Source organism: Bos javanicus, chromosome 3 (assembly GCF_032452875.1).
Source record: "Bos javanicus breed banteng chromosome 3, ARS-OSU_banteng_1.0, whole genome shotgun sequence".
Lineage (NCBI taxonomy): Eukaryota > Metazoa > Chordata > Mammalia > Artiodactyla > Bovidae > Bos > Bos javanicus.
The window spans coordinates 32,821,120-32,833,223 of record NC_083870.1 but is presented as its reverse complement, the minus strand read 5'-3'; the positions used below and the strand labels follow the sequence as shown (position 1 = coordinate 32,833,223).

Below are 12,104 nucleotides of genomic sequence, written 5' to 3'. Positions count from 1 at the left end.
TCAGATATGCCTTAATGACTGAATAACAACATGGCTGATTAACAATGTTGTGATAATTTCAGGTGAACAGCAAAGAGATTCAACCATACACATACACATATTCAATCTCTCCCAAACTCCCCTCCTACCCAGGCTGCCACATAACATTGAGCAGAGTCCCTGTGCTATATGTTAGGACAAGACCTCCCTTTTGAACCTGCACTCTCAGCCTCCGTTTTATTGTCCATCCAGCCAGCCATTCCTATGCAGATTGTTGGCCCAAGGCATTTAATAGTCTGATAGCTTCAGACAGCCCTCAGGACCAAACTTTTAATGTGCCCTCAGGAAATAGGAGAAGGAAATGGCAACCCACTCCAGTGTTCTTGCCTGGAGAATCCCAGGGATGACGGAGCCTCGTGGGCTGCCATCTATGGGGTCGCACAGAGTTGGACACGACTGAAGTGGCTTAGCAGCTTAGCAGCAGCAGCAGGAAATAAGGCTTTTAACATCTATCTGGTTGACACATTTTATAAAGCTACAGTGACTGCAGCCATGAAATTAAAAGACTCTTGCTCCTTGGAAGAAAAGCTGTGACAAACTTGGCGTATTAAGAAGCAGAGACATCATTCTGCAGACAAAGCTATAGTCAAAGCTATGATTTTTCTGGTAGTCATGTACAAATATGAGAGTTGTACTATAAGACGGCTGAGTGACAAAGAATTGATGCTTTTGAACTAAGGTGTTGGAGAAGATTTTTGAGAGTCCCTTGAACAGCAAAGAGATCAAACCAGTCAATCCTAAAGGAAATCAATCCTGAATATTCATTGGAAGGACTGATGCTGAAGCTGAAACTCCAATACGTTGGCCACCTGCTGTGAAGAGCTGACTCATTTGAAAATATCCTGATGCTGGGAAAGATTGAGGGCAGGCAGAGAAGGGGACGACAGAGGATGAGATGGCTGGATGACATCACCAATTCAACGGACATGAGTTTGAGCAAACCCTCAGAGATAGTGAAGGACAGGGAAGCCTGGCATGCTGCAGTCCATGGGGTCATAAAGAGTCAGACACAACTGAGTGACTGAACAATGATGGGGTTATATGGTAGATTGAAAGTCCAGGGAATTTCTTGGGCTTCTGCTCACTCTTATCTTTCATGTCCAGTCACCTGATCACTGCCAATTTGGGCTCGTGTTCCACACATAACTTCCAGTTTTGGTAGTTTGACAATTTTGCCTTTGATTGTATTAATAGCAGTCTGATTGGCTTTCCTACTAGCAAAGGCTAGCACCAACCCAGAGGCTGTGTCAGCACAGGTAAGGGCATATTTATACCCTTCTGACACAGGCAAAAGCCTATGTGGTCCACTTGCCATCTGGTAACCAGAGGAGGGGCACCACCTCAAATGATGCATAATGCAGTCCTTATCTGTAACTTGGAGGCCCATAGATTTGAGAGGCAAATGAAGCCTTTTTACTATTTCCCAAGTTGTTTCAGGAATTCTATGTCTGACTTTCGGTGGAGTCGTTCTGCTGCATTGGAGGAGGTCTGTAATTCTTGCAGACACAAGCCTCTTGTCCCTGCTAATGTATCTGCTTTGCAATTTCCTGGCAGAGTTGAGGGTGAGTGAGCGAAAGCATGCCATATGGTTACATTGGCATAAGGTTATGTGCAAGCAGTTCAGATATCAGCCCATAACTCAGACTCCCACAGAGGTTCATTTACTGTTTCCAATTATCTTGATGCCATTGAGACATCCATATTGTCAAGCCTTTCCATACTGCCCAAATGTCAGTGGCAAGGTTGAGGGGCATGGGATTGTAAGCAATCACTAGCCATCCTGCTCTTAGTTCTGCCCAATGACTATTATGTCCAGTCCCTTCCTTGAATCAGATGACATGTGAATCCAGAAGAACAGCTATGGTGATCACCAAGGTAGATCACCCTTACAGCTGTCCTCGGGGTACCATGTATCCACAAGGGGCATCCAGGTACCTTCCTGTACTTGAAGTAAATCGGGTCCAACAGGTGATGTCACTGAGGTCTCTGGTGGGTAGATATAGGTCACTATATGCAACTCCTGCATAAGTGGACCAGTGTTATAAGTGCTTCTCTCTTGAAGGTATGCATGCCACTTTTGTAAGGTACTCAGTTGTGCACAGGCATTCATAGGCTTTAAAAACATGTCTTTAATCCATCCTAAGCAAATGGCAACCCACTCTAGTATTCCTGCCTGGAGAATCCCATGGACAGAGGAGCCTGGCAGGGTCTTTGGGGTCACAAGAGTCAGACACAACTTGGCGACTTTACTACTACTACTACTACTACTACTACTACTACTTAATCCATCCCCCCACAGGCAGGGATGTCTGTACACTGACAGGTAAGTCAGTGGCTAGACACTCAGTTTGTTGTAAGTCTAGATATATTGCTGACAATTGTTTTTTCATAGTACTGTATCAATTCTTTGCCCCTTCCCAAAACTGAGACCAAAATCCTAGTAGGACTCATTTCCCATTTTGTCGCTACCATAGTCCTTATTCAAACCCTTCTGGGTATAGACTTACATCCAACTCACAACTTGTGTCTGGCATTAACACCTCCAGTCCTTGGACTTATTTGACAATCAGTTTTGCCTTTTCAAAAGCCTCTTGTGGGCTTGTGGGGTGGGGTATTCCTAACCCAGGTATTTCCCTTTTTCACTAAATCATATGTGCTGTGTGCTCAGTAGTGTTTTGACTCTGCAACCCTGTGGATGGCAGCCTGTCAGGCTCCTCTGTCCAATGGGATTTTCCCAGCAAGAATACTGGAGTGGGTTGCCATTTCTTCCTCAAAGGGATCTTCCCAAAGCAGGGATCGAACCCAAGTTCACAACTCGCATGGCTCCTATACTGCAGGCAAAGTCTTTGCTGCTGAGTCACCTGGGAAGCCCCAAAGAATATAGGGGTCTCAATATTTGGACAAGGTGGAGAATAAAAGGCCGCCCATACCCTAGCACACCTATAAGGGATTGTAGTTCTTTTCTATTGTAGGACATGGTTTATTTATATTCTATCAACAGCAGCTTTGGGCATCCCTTCAGTCTTGGCAGACTAGATAACTCCTAGCAACTTTACTGACTGTCCAGGTCCTTGTAGCTTATTGGTGTTGAACTCCCATCTTTATGCTTAAATGTTCCAGAAGAGGCTTGGGAAAGAGAAAACAAGTCATTACAGGTTAACCTAGTATTGTCAGTGTAATGTAATGATAGAGAACTACAGAAAGAAAGAGAGTCCGTTTCTTCAAGTCCAGGGCCACCATCCCATGACATATAGTGAGATGACATTGGGGTAGGATGGTAAAAGACCATTGTCCTCCGGCCCCCCCCCCCACTTCCCACATGAAGGTGCACTGGTCCTGGGACCCCTTATCTAAGTGTTTGTTAAGAAAAGGCATTAGACAAATCTAAGACACTGTCTTGAGAGGAGGCTATGCCTTGAGAGAAGTGGCAATTTTATCCAAGAGTTTTTGTAACTGCTGCATAGATAGAGGGTATTACCTTGATTAATTCTCTACAGTCTACTGCCATACACCAGGTACCATTTGGTTTTTTTCACTGGCTTCATGGGGTTACTGAACAGGCTTTGTGCTGGTATTATAACCACCACTTTCTCTAATTCTTTAATGGTAGAAGTTATTTTTTCTTATCCCTCAGGTACCCATTATTGTTTTTTATTGCTACTACTCTCTGGGGAGATAGGCAACTTTACAACTCCAATTTAGCATGACTAACCATCATAAACTTGAGTGTCTGATCCATAAGTCGAACTCACCCATGGTGGTTTGAGGTCCAGGTCCTATAGGACATACACACCCAAAATATACTCAGATATGGGTGAAGATAAACCAGAAAAGGAGGGAGAGGCAATCTTCTGATTTGTAAATACAAGCACACTTGTTTCACCTTAGAATGTTTGACCTCATATCCCATCAATGGTTGCTACTTCCCTTTGGAACTTAGATGGATGTCCATAAATCATGGTGCATTTGTACAGTATTTGCTAGAACAATCTGTTTATTGGTGCAGGACCAATAAATAGTCTGTTCAACCTGGGACCTGCATACCAAGGAGCACCCTTAACCCCACCTCTAATCCTTAGGAATCCAGGGTATACCTGCAAATATCCTTTTAATTAAGTTGGCTGGGTGCCCTCATTTTTCTCCCACCCCAGCCCCATACAAACATTGCCAGAAGGCAGTTGGTGCTATAACAGAAGCCATTTTACACATTTGTGGCCCATTTAACACAATGCCATTGTCCCCAGTATCCCACAAATGGAGAACCTAGGCTGCAATGCCCTTTCTACTTTTTGTTTAAATATTCTGGTTATTTCTACTAGTTCAGGGAGGGAAAAATCTCATGGGGTTGTTTTTCAGCTCTTGCGGTGGTTTAATTGCTAAGTCATATCCGACTCTTATGACCCCATGGACTGTAGCCTGCCAGGCTCCTCTGTCCATGGGATTCTCCAGGCAAGAATACTGGAGTGGGTTGCCATTTCCTTCCTATTATCTCTCGGTTCTCTAGCATCCTGTGCTTTAGTTTGAATCAGAGGTTGTGGCTGCAGGTCCTCTTCTTCTTCTATAATTATGTCCTCATCTTCTGAGGAGTCATGAGCCCAAGAATTCCACTTCTTGGGGTCCCAGTTGTCCTGTGAAATAATAGTCCTCACCTTTGAATGGGGTAGCCTAGGGCCCTACATCTAGCCATCTTACATTCTATCATTTCAGTAGGTTCTTCCTGTTGTACTTTCTTTGACATAATGTCCTAAGTTGCAGAACATGCCATCCATACATCTCTCTCTAGTGCCCAACTGAGCTGTAATTCCTTTTCTGTGCTAAATTTTAGAGTGCATAACAAAGGCCATGCAACAGCTGCAATAGATCGCTCACTTTTGCCCCCCCCCCCCCACTTTTGCTTTGCTACCTCTTTGGTTAATGTATTTAGTAAGTCCTTTGGTGTTTCCATTGTGTCCCTGTACACTTGCATCAGCCTGAATTGTTCCATAAATTTAGCCAGATCACCCCACGTGGAAATGGCTGGCCAACCTGGGATTTCTCCCACAACAGCAAGCTTTTCCCTGCTTGGCCCCTTCACCCATTCTTGCATCATTTTCAGTCTCCTGCCTAGCTTGCCAATTGTCTAAGGATGGAAGGAACAGAAAATGCCCAGTGAACTGAGAAGGCATCTTGAGACAAAAACAAGCTGGGTAGCTCCATATAATCACTGGGTGAGTTTATTAAAGAGTAGCTTACTCATAGGGTGGTATCAGGATCAGGTGGACAACAATCTGGAAGCATTCACATGTACACTCCATATTGCCAAGGGGCTATTAGGAGGATTTGATAGTTAACTTAGGGTATGGAGGTAGATGCTTGGAAACAGGACATGCACTCCTAGTCAAGATGAATGGTAACTAGTCGTCTGGGTGCCAAAAATACATCATCAAAAGTTTTCATCATTGTTTGGGAACTAATGGAGCATAAAGGCCACAATACCTATTATTTATAAAACCCTTAATGACATAGAGGTGATTCACTGCACAGGGGTAGGGTCTGTGTAGGACAGGGAGAAACTGTAAGGGCCCAAGATGGCATCAGCTATGCTAACAGACATACAGTGGGTCTAGGTGTGGTCAGCCTGATCCCTCCATTATAAAGTCCCCTGTGTGCCTAATTTTTGATCTATTAAATGTGAATAAGTTAAATATGCCCTCTCCACTTCAAGAAGTTTTATGTGAATAAAATGGTATAACAGGTTTGTGAGTAAAATTGTATAACAGGTTTGAAAGTACTCAGTTCTATGGAGCCATAGTAAACAAGTCAGTTCTGTATTTTCTGCTATAGAGTCAAATCAGAAAGGTTCACCTTTTCTCCAAGGCCCATGTTTTCTTTCTGTTATCTGACTAACCATTGCTTTTTGGGGCTTTGGCTTTCAGCTGCAATGTTGTGGTGTAAATGGCACGAGTGACTGGACATCTGGACCACCAGCATCTTGCCCCAAAGGCTCAGCTGTTAAGGTAATTTATTTTTGGAAACGTTTCTGCTATTGGCCACTGTGATTAAATCTTTAATTCCCTTAGAAATCCAGTCATACAGGACTGGATCCCATCCATAAACAGGAAACCTCAAACAAAAGAGAGACTAGGGAAACATATAACTAGAAAATAAGAAAAACAAAAAAGAAAAATAAGCAAAAAAAAAAAAAAAGAACAAGTTTATCTAGACTAGAGATGCCATTAAGAATCCTGCTACTCTGAACTATTATATTAGAGGGGAAAAGTTTATGTGATAGTGGCAGAAGACTATGTCTAGATTTTTCTTGAGTAATAATTAGGTCTTCTTATGGTTGAAATTTGCAAGGTAGAAGCAGAAAAGCTTCTCTTTCTATTTATTTCCCTGCTCTCCTTCCTTGGAGATGGCAGCATCCAATCCCTTAGCAGAATTAATTATAAGTGAAGAGTGAGGAGCTGAGGGTGAGAAAGTTGATGGAACTTCTGACTAGACCCAGGGAAGAAGCCCAAATCATCTTCCAACTAGACCAAGTCCCTAAGGTCCTGTTACCCATGTCACCCACTTGATATTGTTTGGAAATCTCTGGAATTTGGGTGGGTGGGCAGTCTGTGAAGAAAGACTGGGACACCCACCAACCAGCAACTGCCCTGCAGCTTGGTAGGGCTATGATATGATTACTGGCTTTTGAAGCAGAAGCTGAAATGCAACCAGTCATAGGATTGCATAGCCTATATTCCTATTTGTCAATACCAAGACAGTAGTGAATGTTCAAACAATACAAGGACATATGTTGTTGACCTGCCTCTTGGGAGTTAGTTTAATGCACTGTGTAAATGTATAAGACTTCTAGTTTGTTTACTTCCACTGTAATTATAATAATACTGGAAAAGTCTCTAGTTTAATGTTCTCTACTTCATGTTCTCTCTTCTTCATCCATATAATATATATATATATAATAATGCCTGTCCTAAGTGTCTTGGCAAGAGACAAACTATTATCCCAAATAAGCCTCTTGATAAAGTTGAGTAATATAGTAGTGTCATTTGTACATGTAATTTTTTCTAGGGTTGCTATGTACAAGCAAAACAGTGGTTTCACTCTAATTTCCTGTATATTGGAATCACCACTATCTGTGTATGTGTAATCCAGGTAAGAGCTTAATCAGAGGACTATTTTGAGAATTAAATGAATTAAGTCATGTCATTTTTAAAGTATGTTCTTGATAAATATGAGCTCCCCTATTCAAGTAGAAAGTTATGTATTACCAGTTTAAGGCATACAGAAAATAATGCTGTAAGATCTATCTGGTCAGTTTATTCCTGATAGAAATGAGTGTATCATGGTCAAATTAAAAGCCACTAAGTGGAACCTTACTTTGATTCCTCATTCAGCTCATCTGGAAAAGCCTGTTAAATAAAACATTTCACTTGAAAAATTGGCCTTGTGTGCTAAGGAGGAGCTGATGATGAAACTGTAATCAATTTCCTCATTGCTTCTCTGCTTATCTTGACAAGTCAGGGGTAAATGGGGATAATTTCTTGTTCTTTTTTATTATGTTATATTCCTACTATTTTTATACCCAAGTGTCTTGAGTGTATCACAGATTAGCTAAAATCTACTTAGGAAGCTCAAAGAGAAATGATTTTTCTCTGCTTGGAAACCAAAGAGGCTTAAGGCATGGGTAGAGAAGACTCATTGCACAAAGTATTGACCTGTGCAGAACTTGATTATACCAGCAGCAGGATTTCTGTGGTTTCTTAAAAAGACAAAAAGATGTCCCAGTTCTTAATATTCCACTATCTTGCCATCATCACCCTCATTTCTCTCCCCACTGCCATTCTAAAGCTAAAGGAGAAAACTCTTGAGAAGGAATTAGAAGTGATAGTAGAAAGGGTAGTTTCAGTGTGATGGACACTTTCTTTTCCTCTGGGATTCATCCTAGGGTCTGTGGGTGAGATGTTTTACCTGTAAAGACCTCACTTTTTACCAACTCTTTCTTCAGGTATTAGGGATGTCCTTTGCACTGACCTTGAACTGCCAGATTGACAAAACCAGTCAGGTCTTAGGACTCTGACCTGCTGCTGCCATGTGCTGGAGAGACTTCTTTCATCGCTGGAAATCCAAAACAACTTGTATCATGAAGTCCTAAATGACCACCTCTTGAATTGGTGTCTTTGTTCTCCCTCCCATCTCTTCCTTATGGGGTCCCTGTCTTACACAACCAGAGAAGAGGGTGTTGGTCAGGCACTTCCCTGACAGACAGCAAGAAATTCCTTTACTCATTCATGGCGGTAGCCTTATCATTCTTTAATACCTGAGCATTTGTCAGACATGAAAGGGCAAGAGAACCTGTGGTACTAATGGCTCAAAATCAAAGGATGGGTCTATAGCTTGGCTTTCTGCATCTTTCCATTGCCAAAAAGTCTCTGGCCTCTAAATCACGCAGAGTCCACTCTCCAAAGTCAAACAAGAGATAAGCTTAAGGGAGCTCCGGGGGCAGATTCACTGGATCATTATCACAATCCTCTGTTTCCTTTTGACTAGCGGCCTTGGCTACAGGAATGACAAAAATACTCTTTCTCCAAAGGTTAGGTTTCATTTCAATTTCTTTATTGATTCATCTAAGTCTTCCTAAGAGGAACTGTCCAATGACTCATATTCTGATTTCAGCCAATTGCTTAGATTTTGATTTACATAACTATCAAGGAACTAATTCAGCAGGGTTATTATTTCTGGTGGTTGAGGTAATAATCACATTCAAAAGAGTTCTGGTGTTAATTCTTTTTTAGATAAGTTTTTTCTTAATGTAATATTTTAATTCTTCAATAAATAAAATAGCTTATGATCTCTCAATCACTACATTCTCATTTCTTTGTCTCAAGTATAGTTTTCATGACCCAGCCTGATTGTCCTGCCTGCAAGTTAGGGATATTAGTTATCTATTGCTAAATAATGAATTACTACAAAATTTGTCACTGACAACAACAAATATTTATTATCTCGCAGTTTTTTGTGGATCATAAATCTGAGAGCAGCTTAACTGGCTAATTCTGGCTTGTGATCTCCCTCAAGACTACAGTCAAGATGTCAGCTGCAGTCATCTCAAGTCTCAACTAGAAGAGGACACACTTCTAAGTTGTCATATTGAAACAGGAGGGAAGGGGGCAGGACACAGCCTTTAAAAGAATGACATAAACATAGGATATGACAAAAACTGGTTAGAACCAACTAGGTCCAAGATGGTGGAGTATTTGATTTCCAGTGGACTTTGAGCTTCATTATACATTTATTGTAATACATTAACATAAGCTAAGTGACACATTCAACAGTGCCATGACAGTTCCGAGCCTGAGTATCAAAGATCAAACAGTTAGAGGTGACTTGATTCCTGGAAATCTCTGCCCTTTCTCCAATATAATTGGAATAATCCTCCCACTCATCAGCCTAAAAAATTTCCCATCCCATGAAAACTAACCACACAACATTGTGAGGCCACTCTTGCCTTCTGAGGTGGCCCACACTCTGTCTGTGGAGTGTGTTTCTATCTAAATAAATCCACTTCTTACCTATCACTTTGTCTCTCACTGAATTCTTTCTGTGATGAGACGTCAAGAACCCGAACTTCATTAACTCCTGAAACCAGGTGTGGATTTCAGTTAAAATATTGAATTCAAATCTCAGTCTGAGTTACACAATTTCATTATGGCTCCTGGTAGGCATCAGTTCTTTGCCACATGTACCTATCCACAGCACTGTCTTATGACATGGCAACTGATTCTCCCCAGAGCAAGACATTCAAGAGACAGCATGAAATACAGCACCAAAAACAAGCCATTAACTCCTTTTATAAGCTAACTCAGAAGTGCCATCACAACTGTCCTGCTGTACACTATTCCTTAGAAGTAAGTTGAAAAGTTTACACTTGAAGGGAGGAAATTATACAGCATATAGAAACTATGGGGTAGAGACCACTGGGAGCTGTCTTAGAGGTGACCAGCCACACCATGATTTTTTGGGTTAGGAGAAGCTAAATTTAATTGTCTTTGTTGTTATTGTTCAGTCACTAAGTCATATCCAACTCTTTGTGACCCAATGGACTGCAGCACACCAGGCTTCCCTGTCCTTCACTATCTCACGGAGTTTGCTAAACTCATTTCCTTTGAGTCAATGGTGCCATCCAACTATTTCATCCTCTGTCATCCCCTTCTCCTCCTGTCCTCAATCTTTCCCAGAATCAGGGTCTTTTCCAATGAGTTGGCCCTTTGCATCAGGTGGCCAAAGTATTGGAGCTTGAGCTTCAGCTTTAGCATCAGTCCTTCCAATGAATATTCAGGGTTGATTTCCTTTAGCATTGACAGGTTTGATCTCCTTGCTGTCCAAGGAACTCTGCTTTGTAAATAGGCTCATCTGTACCATTTTTCTAGATTCCACATATATGTGTCAATATATGATATTTATTTTTCTCCTTCTGACTTCACTTTGTATGACAGCTTCTAGGTCCATCCACACCTTTGCAAATGGAACAATTTCATTCCTTTTACAACCACTATAGAGAACAGTGGGCTTCCCAGGTGGCGCTAGTAGTAAAGAACCTGCCTGCCAATGCAGGAGATATGCAAGACACACACGGCTCAATCCCTGGGTTGGGAGGATCCCCTTGAGGAGGAAATGGCAACCTACTCCAGTATTCTTGAAAAATCCCATGGGCAGATGAGCCTGGTAGACTACAGTCTATAGAGAACAGTACGGAGGTTCCTTTAAACAACTAAAAATAGAAGTACTGTATGACACACCAATCCCACTACTGGTATATATCCAGAGAAAAACATAATTGCAAAAGATATATGCACCCTAATGTTTATTGCAGCACTTTTATAATAGCCAGGACATGGAAGCAACCTAAATGTCCATTAGCAGAGGAATGAATAAAGAAAATGTGGTATATATGTACACACACACACACACACACAATGGACTATTACTCATCCATAAAAAGGAACAAAATTGTCCCCGTTTCTTGATTCCTGCCTCTATGATCTTCCCTGAGTTCCAAAGTGTCACTCACTTGGAGGTGTCTGACTCTTTGTGACCCCATAGACTACAGCTCATCAGGCTGCTCTGTCCATGGGATTTCCCAGGCAAGAATACTGGAATGGATTGCCATTTCTTTCTCGAGGTGATCTTCCCAATCCAAGGATCGAACCCAGGTCTACCACACTGCAGGCAGATTCTTTACCATCTAAGCCATCAGGGAAGCCCTGAGTTCCAAAGGGAAGATTCAAATAGTTGCTAATCTGGGAATAGTTGCTAATCTTAGGTATGGCATAAGCCCTCTTGGAGGAGGTCGCCATTAACCCCACCACAGAGCTGCCAGAACTTACACAGGACTGGGAGACAGACTCTTGGAGGGCACAAACAGAACTTTGTGTGCACCATGACCCAAGAGAAAGGAGGAGTGACCCCACAAGAGAGTGACCCAGACTTGCCTGTGAGTGTCCAGGGGTCTCCAGCAGAGGCATAGGTTGGTGGTGGCCTGCTGCAGGGTTGGGGGCACTGAGTGTAGTAGCACATACATGGCAACTTTTGAAAGAGGTCGCCATTATCTTCATTACCTCCACCATAGTTTCAGTTCAGTTCAGTTCAGTTCAATCTAGTCACTCAGTCATGTCTGACATTTTGCGACCCCATGAATCCCAGCATGTCAGGCCTCCCTGTCCATCATCATCTCCCGGAGTTCACTCAAACTCACGTCCATCGAGTCGGTGATGCCATCCAGCCATCTCATCCTCTGTCGTCCCCTTATCCTCCTGTCCCCAATCCCTCCCAGCATCAGAGTCTTTTCCAATGAGTCAACTCTTTGCATGAGGTGGTCAAAGTATTGGAGTTTCAGCTTTAGCATCATTCCTTCCAAAGAATACCCAGGTTGATCTCCTTCAGAATGGACTGGTTGGATCTCCTTGCAGTCCAAGGGACTCTCAAGAGTCTTCTCCAACATCACAGTTCAAAAGCAGCAATTCTTCAGCACTCATCTTTCTTCACAGTCCAACTCTCGCATCCATACATGACCAATGGAA

General features: G+C 42.2%; 1 protein-coding gene across 3 annotated transcripts in view; it reads left to right on the top strand.

Moving 5' to 3' along the window:
- Positions 1 to 8,883, top strand: part of CD53 (CD53 molecule) — a 38,853-nt gene extending 29,970 nt beyond the window's left edge. For 2 of the 3 annotated variants that reach the window (XM_061410859.1, XM_061410861.1), the window contains 3 exons: positions 5,955 to 6,035; positions 7,096 to 7,179; positions 8,033 to 8,883. In XM_061410859.1, coding sequence (XP_061266843.1) covers positions 5,955 to 6,035; positions 7,096 to 7,179; positions 8,033 to 8,104 — 237 coding nt within the window. In that variant the 3' untranslated portion in view covers positions 8,105 to 8,883. The remainder of the gene's footprint in view (positions 1 to 5,954; positions 6,036 to 7,095; positions 7,180 to 8,032) is intronic. The other variant, XM_061410862.1, reaches the window with a different exon arrangement.
- Positions 8,884 to 12,104: the final 3,221 nt, after the last annotated feature.